This window comes from Hyperolius riggenbachi, chromosome 3 (assembly GCF_040937935.1).
Source record: "Hyperolius riggenbachi isolate aHypRig1 chromosome 3, aHypRig1.pri, whole genome shotgun sequence".
Classification (NCBI taxonomy): domain Eukaryota; kingdom Metazoa; phylum Chordata; class Amphibia; order Anura; family Hyperoliidae; genus Hyperolius; species Hyperolius riggenbachi.
Genome location: NC_090648.1, coordinates 65326322 through 65337058, shown reverse-complemented (window position 1 = coordinate 65337058; position 10737 = coordinate 65326322). Strand labels below are relative to the sequence as shown.

The 10737-nt window shown below is 45.3% G+C and overlaps 1 protein-coding gene across 17 annotated transcripts in view; it reads left to right on the top strand.

Annotated features, from left to right (window-relative positions):
• The window catches only part of ELAVL3 (ELAV like RNA binding protein 3), a 112316-nt gene that overhangs the window by 85538 nt on the left and 16041 nt on the right, over nt 1–10737 (top strand). For 13 of the 17 annotated variants that reach the window (XM_068274269.1, XM_068274267.1, XM_068274268.1 and 10 more), the window contains exons 4-5: nt 4842–5007; nt 8490–8715. In XM_068274269.1, coding sequence (XP_068130370.1) covers nt 4842–5007; nt 8490–8715 — 392 coding nt within the window. The remainder of the gene's footprint in view (nt 1–4841; nt 5008–8489; nt 8716–10737) is intronic. The other 4 variants (XM_068274259.1, XM_068274257.1, XM_068274266.1 and 1 more) reach the window with 1 other exon arrangement.

Genomic DNA, 10737 nt, shown 5'->3' with positions numbered 1-10737 from the left:
ATTTGCGACAAAACAGCAGAAGGACATTTGAAATCCCATCATGCTTTGCACAGCATCAGGGGAAAAATGTCCGGGCAGATTTCTTAGCTTCTGTACAACTAAAAATGAGGCTTGGGTAAGAAAAAATTCTGATGCTGTGAAACTGTTAACAGAAACACCAGGCCTTTTCACTGCTGCTGAGTAGATTTTTAGTCTGGAGGTTCACTTTAAGAAGGGCAAAAAATCAGATCTGGGAAATTATAGACCTGTAAGCTTAACGTCAGTTGTGTGCAAACTATTTGAGGGGTTACTAAGAGATACTATACAAGACTTCATAGCAGAAATCTTATTTCTCAGCATCAGCATGGGTTTACTAAGGCTTTTAAGTTTTGTCTAACATGCTCAGCTTTTATGAGGTAGTGAATGCTAATGTGGATATTGGGAATGCTGTAGATGTGATATACTTGGACTTCGATTGTTCCCCACAAAAGTCTGGTGCAACATTTTTTGATGTAAGGACTGGGGAAGAGTCTGTGCATGGATAGGGAACTGGCTAATGGACAGAAAACAAAGAGTTGTGGTCAATGGATCTTATTCAAAATGATTGGCTGTTAGCAGTGGGGTCCCACAGGGGTCAGTATTGGGTCCATTGCTCTTCAATTCATTAGAGAGCAATCTGTCGGCCACCCATACACCGCAGGCCAATCGATTTCATGCTAAAATTGAACCTGAATTGGCCTTGTGACGCCACATCTGCTGCCTCACCAGCCCAACGCTGCCCCCCCCAATGACCAGTGTGCCCCCCGCATGCCCAGTGGAGTATACATTCCATGTCCACACTGGTTACGGGCTCCACCCTCTGTCCATACACGGGCCTCATGTGGTTGCCGGAGTAGCATGGGCACGTTTGTGATGTCATGCGCGCCCACGTGCATGCCGGTAACCACGTGTGTATAAATGGAGGACGGAGCCAGTGGTAGACATTGGACATTAGGGAGGACAACCACGGGGGTTTTGTCGCGATTGCCACTCGTCCCAATATCGTTCGCTGTTACCGCCGTTCGCACCTGATCAATCTCGACGGCCCAACATCTTGCAGCATGTCCCATCAACATGCTCGACCCGTAATTGGTCGCATCGTCGAGCAACCATGCACCTGGCAGCATCCGATTCGATAATAATGATCAAATGAGATGGTAAATCTTCCGCCAAGTCAATAAGACTTAGCAATTTCTCAGAGTTATATGTCCAGTCTAGGGCCATTTGGGGGGAAGCCAATTAACTGTGTGTTTTTAGGGTGTGTGGGAACCCGACGCACACATGGGGAGAACATACAAACACCATACAGATATTGTCCTGGCTGGGATTTGAACCGGGGACCCAGCGCTGCGAGGTGACCATGCCAGCAGCTTATTGCACAATGGTGTGTTTTAGGCAAGGATCAGATCCATTTCTATCCAAAAAGCTGACAAAACTAAAGTATATAAAAAGGAGCATGGCAGAAGGCAGAAGGGGTGATTTTTGTTGATGGGAATTTTTGGGTAGATAGGCTGTGATTTACTGAGATTTGGTAGCAGAGGAGAGCCTGATGTTGGCCACACATGTATAGATTTAGCTCACAAAGACGCAATCGTTTTATTGTACAATGTTGTCGAATAATCATATCCTTGCTCTGTTTTTTTTTGTTTTTTTTAAGAGATCAGACAATAGAGACTCAATACTTACCCGGGGCTTCCTCCAGCCCCATAAGTACGTGTGATTCCCTTGCTGTCCTCCCGCGGTCTGCCGTTCAGTTGCGATCAGCTCCGGTAACTGCCTCAGTTGCGTCAGTCTGGGTCTTCTGCGCATGCGTGGGAGGTCTGCGCATGCGCAGAATACCCAGATTGGACCTGACTGAGCCAGTTACCAGGGCTAATTGCTGCTGACTGGCAGACGGCGGGAGGGCGGCGAGGGGCTCATGCTTATGGAGCTGAAGGAAGCCCCGGGGAAGTATCAAATCTTTGTATTGTCTGATCTCTGGTACACTTTAAGCTGTCAACCCTCAGTTGGGTCATATCAGACCATAGAGAGGATTACTAAACAGATTAGTGCAAAGGAAATCCTGTGATTGAAGTTTCCAGGATGTAGTAAAAGTATTTCATTGTTGTAAAACGTTCAGCATTTATTACAAAAAGTTTTCAATGCAGCAGGTGTGTGTGTACGACTGCAATAGCACTAACACTCATTTGGTAAAGGACAACTGAAGTGAGAGGGATATGGAGACTGCCATATTTATTTCCTTTTTAAGCTATACCAGTTGCCTGGTTATCCTGGTGATCCTCTGCCTCTAATGCTTTTAGCCATAGACCCTGAACAAGCATGCAGCATGTCAGATGTTTCTGACATTACTGTCAGATCTGACAAGATGACTTGTTTCTGGTGTTATTCAGACACTTCCTTGCAGCGCTGGTTTCCCGGTTCGAATCCCAGCCAGGTCAACATCTGCAAGGAGTTTGTATGTTCTCCCCGTATCTCCGTGGGTTTCCTCCAGGTATTTCTGTTTCCTCCCACATCCCAAAAACATACAGATAAGTTAATTGGCTTCCCCATTAATTGGCCCTAGACTATGATACATACACTGCACGAAACATACATACATAGACATATGACTATGGTAGGGACTAGAGTGTGAGCTCCTCCCAGGGACAGTTAGTGACAAGATAACATACTCTGTACAGCGCTGCCGGCCTTAGGTTTCATAGCACCCTGAGCAAAACCTCCTTCATCTTTTTCCCGCGTGCACACACAGGCGACAGGCCCATATGCAATTCACCTTTTCTCCTGAGATATCTCCTAGGACAGTAGTTCCCAACCTTTTTGACATTGACGTCACATATGTATAATAGAAAAAATACTATTAATAACCATTAACGGGTGGAAAGAGTGCATTATCCTGAATACACTTAAAAATTAAGGCTAGAATCTTTCAGGAATATTAATAAAAACAATGAGTGGGACAGTTAGCTCTCCCCCCCTTTTAGTATGATAGCACAGCACTGACACCATGCATTATAGCTGCAGTGTGCCCCCCAACGCCCTCAGACTCAGTATGGGTAGGTAGCCAGGTATAGGTGCCCCCAGTATAGGATCTCATGTGTAGGTGCCCTCGATATAGGTTGCCAAGCATAGGTGTCCCCAGTATAGGAAGTCAGTTGAAGGTCTCCATCCCCCCACAGGTAGCCAGATGTAGGTGCCTCCAGTATAGGAAATCAGGTGTAGGTGCCCTCACTATAGGTACCCAGTTATAGGCGCCTCCTTGGAAGCCGGCGCCCTGAGCGACCGGCTATGCGTAATATGTCAGCGCTATATAAATACATGAATAAATAAAGGAATTAAACATGGCGGCCTCCATATACTTCTCACTACAGGTACGCAATGTTCTGATGTGAAGCAGAAAAGGTCTGCAGACTTATGCCACCTAGTGGCTGACATTAATAACTGCAGTCCAGGTTTGGACTTCATTTTTCTCCTACGGTATAACATATATCATCACTCTAAGAGTCATGTTATGACTAAGGCCTCTTTCACACAGGAGGCTGAAGGCTTGGAATTCATTGCCTGTCAGCTGCTCCTGTGTACCGGCCTGAGACAGAACAAAACGGCTCAGGGAAATTTCGGAACACCTTGCGCCTCCATTGGCCATAATGTTACGGAGCCAAAATTACTATCAAAACAGCCACCAGCAATAGCTGGAAATTGAATTACGTTTTCCCCCCACTATCCATGGCGGCCTGGAGAGGGAATACTAATTTGTGCCCAGATTTCCCAGCGCGGTTTTTGCATGTATGCGCACCGGCCGGGGGCTTGCTGGCATTCAGCACGGAGGTAGGAGAGGCGGTCCATCTCTTTACCTAACCTACCTCTCACACTTACCCTTCCCCTACCTACACCTAACAGTAACCCTCCCCATCTGCACCAATATTACCTCCTCTTTCCCCCCTCTGCCGCTAGTTCTGCTGTGTCTGGTGCCTAAATTATGCACATTGCCATCTGTGGCGGCACCCAAATGACCGGGCCGGCACCCAGCTTACCTGCCATGCTTGGGAGGCCTCTGGTAAGCCTCTTTAGGTATTTGGTGACTGCTAATGGGATTGTCATAAAGCAAAATCAAAACTGAAATATTGGAGGATTTACTGTATCTTTTACTCCGAGCCGTATGCTGTTGCCATGGTTTCCAGCAAATTTTTTAATGGACAACTGAAGTGAGAGGTATATGGAGGTTGCCATATTTGTTTCCTGTTAAACAATACCAGTTGCTTAACAGTCTGGCTGCAGTAGTGTCTGAATCACACCAGAAACAAGCATGCAACTAATCTAGTCAGATCTAACAATAATGTCAGAAACACCTGATCTCCAGCAATATATTATTTAGATTTTTTTTTGCTCTAAAGTGGAGTATCCTTTTAAGCTTGTGACTGCATCTTCAACCTCCATCCCATTGGTCAAAACACGGGAAAGGCCACCTCACTGACCCAACACCGAGGTGGGGGAGGAGCATGTAGATGTACATACTGGTGCCTCCAGATGCTGTCTTGTCATGGATGATATCAGTTTAGTACCACTAGCAGACTAGGATCATCCACCAGGCAACATAAGCAAATGGCTGGGGCCTAGTGGGTGTCAAGTGGCCCCCTTTGCCACCTTCTGTGACCTCTATTCCCTTCACTTTACCAAAAGGACCACAAAGCTACTACCTTGCCTAGGGGTCCATTACATCTTAATCCATGTCTGACTGCTAGTGTAAATACTGATTCACTTATAAAAAAGGGGGGTTACTAGCCTACAATGCTTCTGAAATGCCACGTTTCCTTCCTCTGTTGCAGGTATCCTACGCCCGGCCAAGCTCCGCCTCCATACGCGATGCCAATCTATACGTGAGCAGCCTTCCGAAGACTATGAATCAGAAAGAGATGGAGCAGCTCTTCTCACAGTACGGCAGGATCATCACCTCACGCATCCTGGTTGACCAAGTCACAGGTATGCCTAAAGGTCCGTACACACGCCTGATCAAAGGCAACAACGGGTCCGTCGTCACCTCCTGCTGGGCATGTTTTCAGCAGACTGTACAGCGTGTGTACAGTCTGTCGGTGGACTGAGTACGGACCTTTACACAGTAAAGGGGCCTCTTTCTCACAGCCAAAATCTTTCTCACAGCAAACCTCTAAAATGCCTGATCACATGACCAGAAGCCTATGAGGTGAAGGACACCTGACTCGAGACAAAGTTACTTTAAAGTGGATCCGAGATAAACTTTTACTCATTGCATAATTGTGTTCCTTTCATATAGTTTATAGGGCATTCCTCAAGTCAAAATACTTTTTTTGTTTTGTTTTAATACTCTAATTCAATATAAACTAAACAAATCTCACCCAGCTCCTTTTGTGCCTTGGCACTGTAGCAAAGGCTTATGGGAGCTCAGTCTGTGCAGGAGGAGGTTACTAGCCATTGATGTCAGAGACAGAGGGGAGGAGGGAGGAGGAGAGGGAACTGAATTTACACACAGGCAAGCTGAAAGCATCTCCAGTCCTCAGCCTGTGACAATGTGACAAACAGAACAGGGCTGCCCTCATTGTATCACAGGAATAAATAATCATAAACTTTTGAAGCTGTTTTCAGCTAGATATGCTGTGTAAACTATCTAAAGTTTAGATAAGATATATAGACAAGTTACTTGTTATACTTAGTTTTTCATCTCAGATCCGCTTTAAGTAAGCACAGAGATATGTTCATGCTGGATACACATACCTCTGTGCGATGTCTGTTCCTCTCCTCGTTCCTCCCTGTTCTTCGTAATCAATCCTTAAAGGGGCACTATGGTTAAATTCTTTGTTTTTTAGTCACTGTAATATTTGTAGGTGTATGTAGAGCATAGTAAGTTACATGTAATGAGGCAGGTGACATTTTTTTTTTTACACCGACATACTGCTTGTTTACCTTTAGAGTCACGTCGGCAGATTTAGCTTACCGACGCGACTCAGAGCAATCCATTTAGTTGTAGGAGGCAGCTGTCCCTGCCGTTACTGGTTACCCCTCTGTGCTGCGCTGTTTGGATTGTCCCTAATCTCAACCGCACAATCGTGCAGTTACAGAAATCCCCCATCCGCCGTAAAGAGCAGAATTTAATCTGCTGCGCGGACTGGAGTACATCATCCCTCCTCGGTGGGACGCAACTGCCGTGTGAGGAGGAGCGCAGCATCACTGATGATGCTGCGCTGCAAGGACCCCTGTAGCGAAGCTGGCAATGAAACGGACACCTATTGTTGTCTGTTTCTATGGTTACCTTTACATTTATATTTCAGGGGTCCTTGCAGCGCAGCGTCATCAGTGATGCTGCGCTCCTCCTCACACGGCAGTTGCATCCCACCGAGGAGGGATGATGTACTCCAGTCTGTGCAGCAGATTAAATTCTGCTCTTTACGGCGGATGGGGGATTTCTGTAACTGCACGATTGTGCGGTTGAGATTAGGGACAATCCAAACAGCGCAGCACAGAGGGGTAACCAGTAACGGCAGGGACAGCTGCCTCCTACAACTAAATGGATTGCTCTGAGTCGCGTCGGTAAGCTAAGTCTGCCGACGTGACTCTAAAGGTAAACAAGCAGTATGTCGGTGTAAAAAAAATGTCACCTGCCTCATTACATGTAACTTACTATGCTCTACATACACCCACAAATATTACAGTGACTAAAAAACAAAGAATTTAACCATAGTGCCCCTTTAAAAAATAATATTTTTTGGCTAAAGGCAAATTTTCAGACAGTAAGAGGGAGGCTTGTTGCGATGTCCCCATTTATCACCCCTCCTATTCCCTCCTTTTCCCTGCCTTATTCACTCCCCTTAACCTCCTTCGGTGTAACCCCGAGCTACGGTCGGGCCGTAAAACCGCAGCTCAGACCTACACTCGGGGTAGCCACCGGAGGCTCTATGCAGAGCAATACAGAAAGAGACACCGAGAGCTCAATATATTGTAGTATGTGCTGGTAATATGGGTGTGACAAAGTAAGTATATGATATTAATACTCACAAACCAGGGTTACCTTCCAATGTATATGTAGGTGAGGAGATTAGACCTGTCCCCACTCAGGATTAAGAAGTCGCTTTCTGTAGATCGGAAAAAAGGGGGGCAACACCCCTCCACCAAAGGTGGACTTAGAACATGTACAGGCAAACAGAGGCGCCAAAAGGATAAAAGTCGATAAAAAGATTTAAAGTCGGGGAGGCCGAGGTGGATTTCCCTCCTCCAAGTAGGCACAAAAAACTGTTGATAGAGTTCAACCAAATATTTGTTCACATACTCCAGAAAGTGCAACACGTTTCGCAGGCATATCCCGCTTCCTCAGGCTATGAATGGAGCATACAACTCATGTAGGTCTAGTACAAAGCAGAACAGAGGAGCTTTGCTTTGTACTAGACCTACATGAGTTGTATGCTCTATCAACAGTTTGTTGTTTCTACTTAGAGGAGGGAAATCCACCTCGGCCTCCCCCGACTTATAAACTTTTATCGACTTTTATTCTTTTGGCGCCTCTTTTTGCCTGTACATATGCAGAGCAATGCGCACAGCGGGTCGTTTCAACTCACCTCCCAGGGGATCCCGACGTCGGCTGCCATTCTTCTTCCGCTCATCCGAGGCTCTGCTTCCCCCTGGTGAGATCACGGTCTGTAGTCATGACGACAGCTAGCCATCTCACTTTATGGTTACACCACCCGGAGGACGGAGGGGAAACTGCAGTGCTGGAACCCAGGGCGGTGAGTAAGTGCTGGGGCTGCTGCAGACTCTCTGCTTGTATGATTTTTTTTCATGATTGTAGGGTCTAAAATCACATGAAAAAAAATGTACTGCATTTAGACCCTAAAAACAGAAGGAATCAAACCAGAAGGGAGGTTAAGAGAAGGGAATGGAAGGGTTATAGGAGGGAACAATACTGCCAGTCTGCCTCTTCCTGTCAAAGTCAAATTTTTCATGGAGTTATCACGGGAACGGGCCTGTGCTGTACATTTTTGTAAAATAAAATAGAAACACAACACAATAATAATGATGTGCAGTAGTAGCATCACTACAAAGTATTGTAGCTCTACCCCTTTTAGCATCATCTTGTAGCATCTTCCTGTAAGCAACAACAATTGTGCAAAATTGTGGTTTCGGGAACCCTTTCTTATGGGCTAGAACCAGTAGCCAGTGAGTGCTGCTCAGAGCAACACTATATGGTAGAGGCACCATTGATTGGCCTGCACTTGTGACCTGTCTGATTGGAACTTCCCAGAGTGCACCGCAGCCAAGGTTTCTAAGTTTACCTTTGGCCCCACTGACTTTTGCCACCTGTTAATGAAGTTTTACAATTGTATACATTATAATGCATAGGTCATATTAGGGATAAATGGTGTGATGTAAATGATGCCACTGTTTTATTTATTCTATGCTTCAGAAGTAATTTATATATTTGTAAAAAATGCTTCATACATCCTTTGTAGGGGTCTCGCGAGGAGTGGGCTTCATCCGGTTCGATAAGAGGATAGAGGCCGAAGAAGCAATCAAAGGGTTGAATGGGCAAAAACCACTTGGGGCTAGTGAACCAATCACAGTGAAATTTGCCAACAACCCCAGCCAGAAGACTGGTCAGGCCCTACTCACCCACCTTTACCAAACCACAGCCCGAAGGTACACAGGACCCCTCCACCACCAGACGCAGAGATTCAGGTGAGACCCCTCCCCTGAGGAACTCAACTCCTCCCTTATTCCTACATTATTCCTTTCTTACTATTCTAAATCACCATCTTTCCATAACTAATGCATGATGGACCAAGTCTGTGCCACCTTCTTCATTATCCCTCCAAACATGAAGCAAAGTTCCCTAATCGCTGGTCCAAACTGCTTTTTATCTGTTTGCGTATGCCACTGCCTGTCCTCTGTAACTCCTCTCTCACAGCACGACTGCAATCACAAAATTTCCTTCCGTCATTGCTAAGCCTGTCTGTTCATTCATCATCTGTTCATTTTCTATATCAGAGGGCCAACCATCAGGAAACCAACAACCAACCAGACAACCTATCTTGCGCCTTTCTAAAGTCATGATACTTGGTCTACATGATCTCCAAGTCAACAGCCTTGATTGCCACCCTCCTCCTACGTTTCTAATACCTGTTATGGCTTGTATACACGTGCAACAACTCTACAACATGACCGACCACACAACCAAGCGATTGCACGGCTCGTATTTTCCGTGCACAAACCAACCGAGCAACCAACTCATTTGCATACTGCGTGCAAGCGAACGCAGGATATGGCTGCATTCAAAACAAGTACAAGTCATTCAAACGACTTGTACGTACGCGGCCAACTGCACAATATCAGCCCAACAGTCGTGTGAGTTGATCCGCCAGTTGGATCGGGCAAACTGCCTGTTATCAGTCGCTGGTCTAGTCGTTTGCCATGCGTACACAGGGCCAAACGATAGTTGGCCAGAATAGTTGCATGTGTGTACAAGCCTTTCTATGACCTTTCCTTTGTTATTTCTCCTCTGGTGTCCACAGTTTATAATATATAAGATGTAAGGTATCTATCCTACCTGTTCAGCATCATATTTCAGTCTACTGACCATCCTTAGTAGTGTCTCCTTATTGCATCAATAAATCATAGCAAAATAAACCAGGCATGCTAAGGAGGACCACCAGGTTTTTCTTTGGTGGGCCACTCTTCTCTAAAGTGACTGCAGTTTTACGCCAATGCTTTCCCACAGCAGGATGAGGTGTAACTACAAATCATAAGGCCCCCAACAAAAGGTGATACTTAGTACACACAGTATGACTCAGAGAAGTCCCTAACCATAGGAAAGGAATGAATTCGAGCAAACACTGCATCACTAGCTTCTTCCCATTTGCACAGCGCCATCTAATGGGTGTTGCAAGGAAAAACAGTCCATTCACAATGGATGGCTACCAAGCATATTTCAGTATTTTTATATCACTGGCCTTTTCATCGATGAGATGCCGAGGGGAGGAGCAACCACGTCCTGGAGACTTTAATTCTACTGCTACTTGGTTGGCTCATTACTCCAATTTCTGTTAACATCTTTCCAGTTACTGTTTCCTCTAATGGCTAACAGTACAAGATTTCTTGGCAAGCTTTCCAAACTTTAAGTTTCCTCTTCAGGCATGATACTTAACTAGAAACTTTTTGAAAGTTTGCAAAGAAATTTTGTACCTTAGTCTTTAAAGGTATTAAGAAACAACTTTTGTTGTTAAGTTTTCGGATCCTCTCCATGACTAACACCGGATTACATACTTTGTTTCCACTGAATTCCTATATATTTCTCTGAACTATGCTCATACCTTTGAGTTCAATACACATCGAAAAACTTTAGAAGTCTCAGTCATTGTCTTGAAGCCACCGTCAAACGTTTTGTCCACACAGAGAAATTTTCGTGACAAGTGGAATCTTGTGTTTTTTTAATTTACTGTTTTTCCCTTTCTCATCTTCCATCATCTATCTTTGTTGGCCCTTCACACTTTGCAGGTCCTGTCACCCATACTTCTCTTGATCTGTCCTTCCCTCTGCTTGGTCTTCTCTGCTTGGCCCATTGAATCTTGTGTTCAATCTCATCAAGATATTGCACTTTACAATGCAATACACAAGATTTCCCCCATCAGACTGTTTGATCAGACTCTGATAACGCCCTGGTCATACAAGCATTGTTGTGTTTGGGTTCAGCGAAATGTCCAG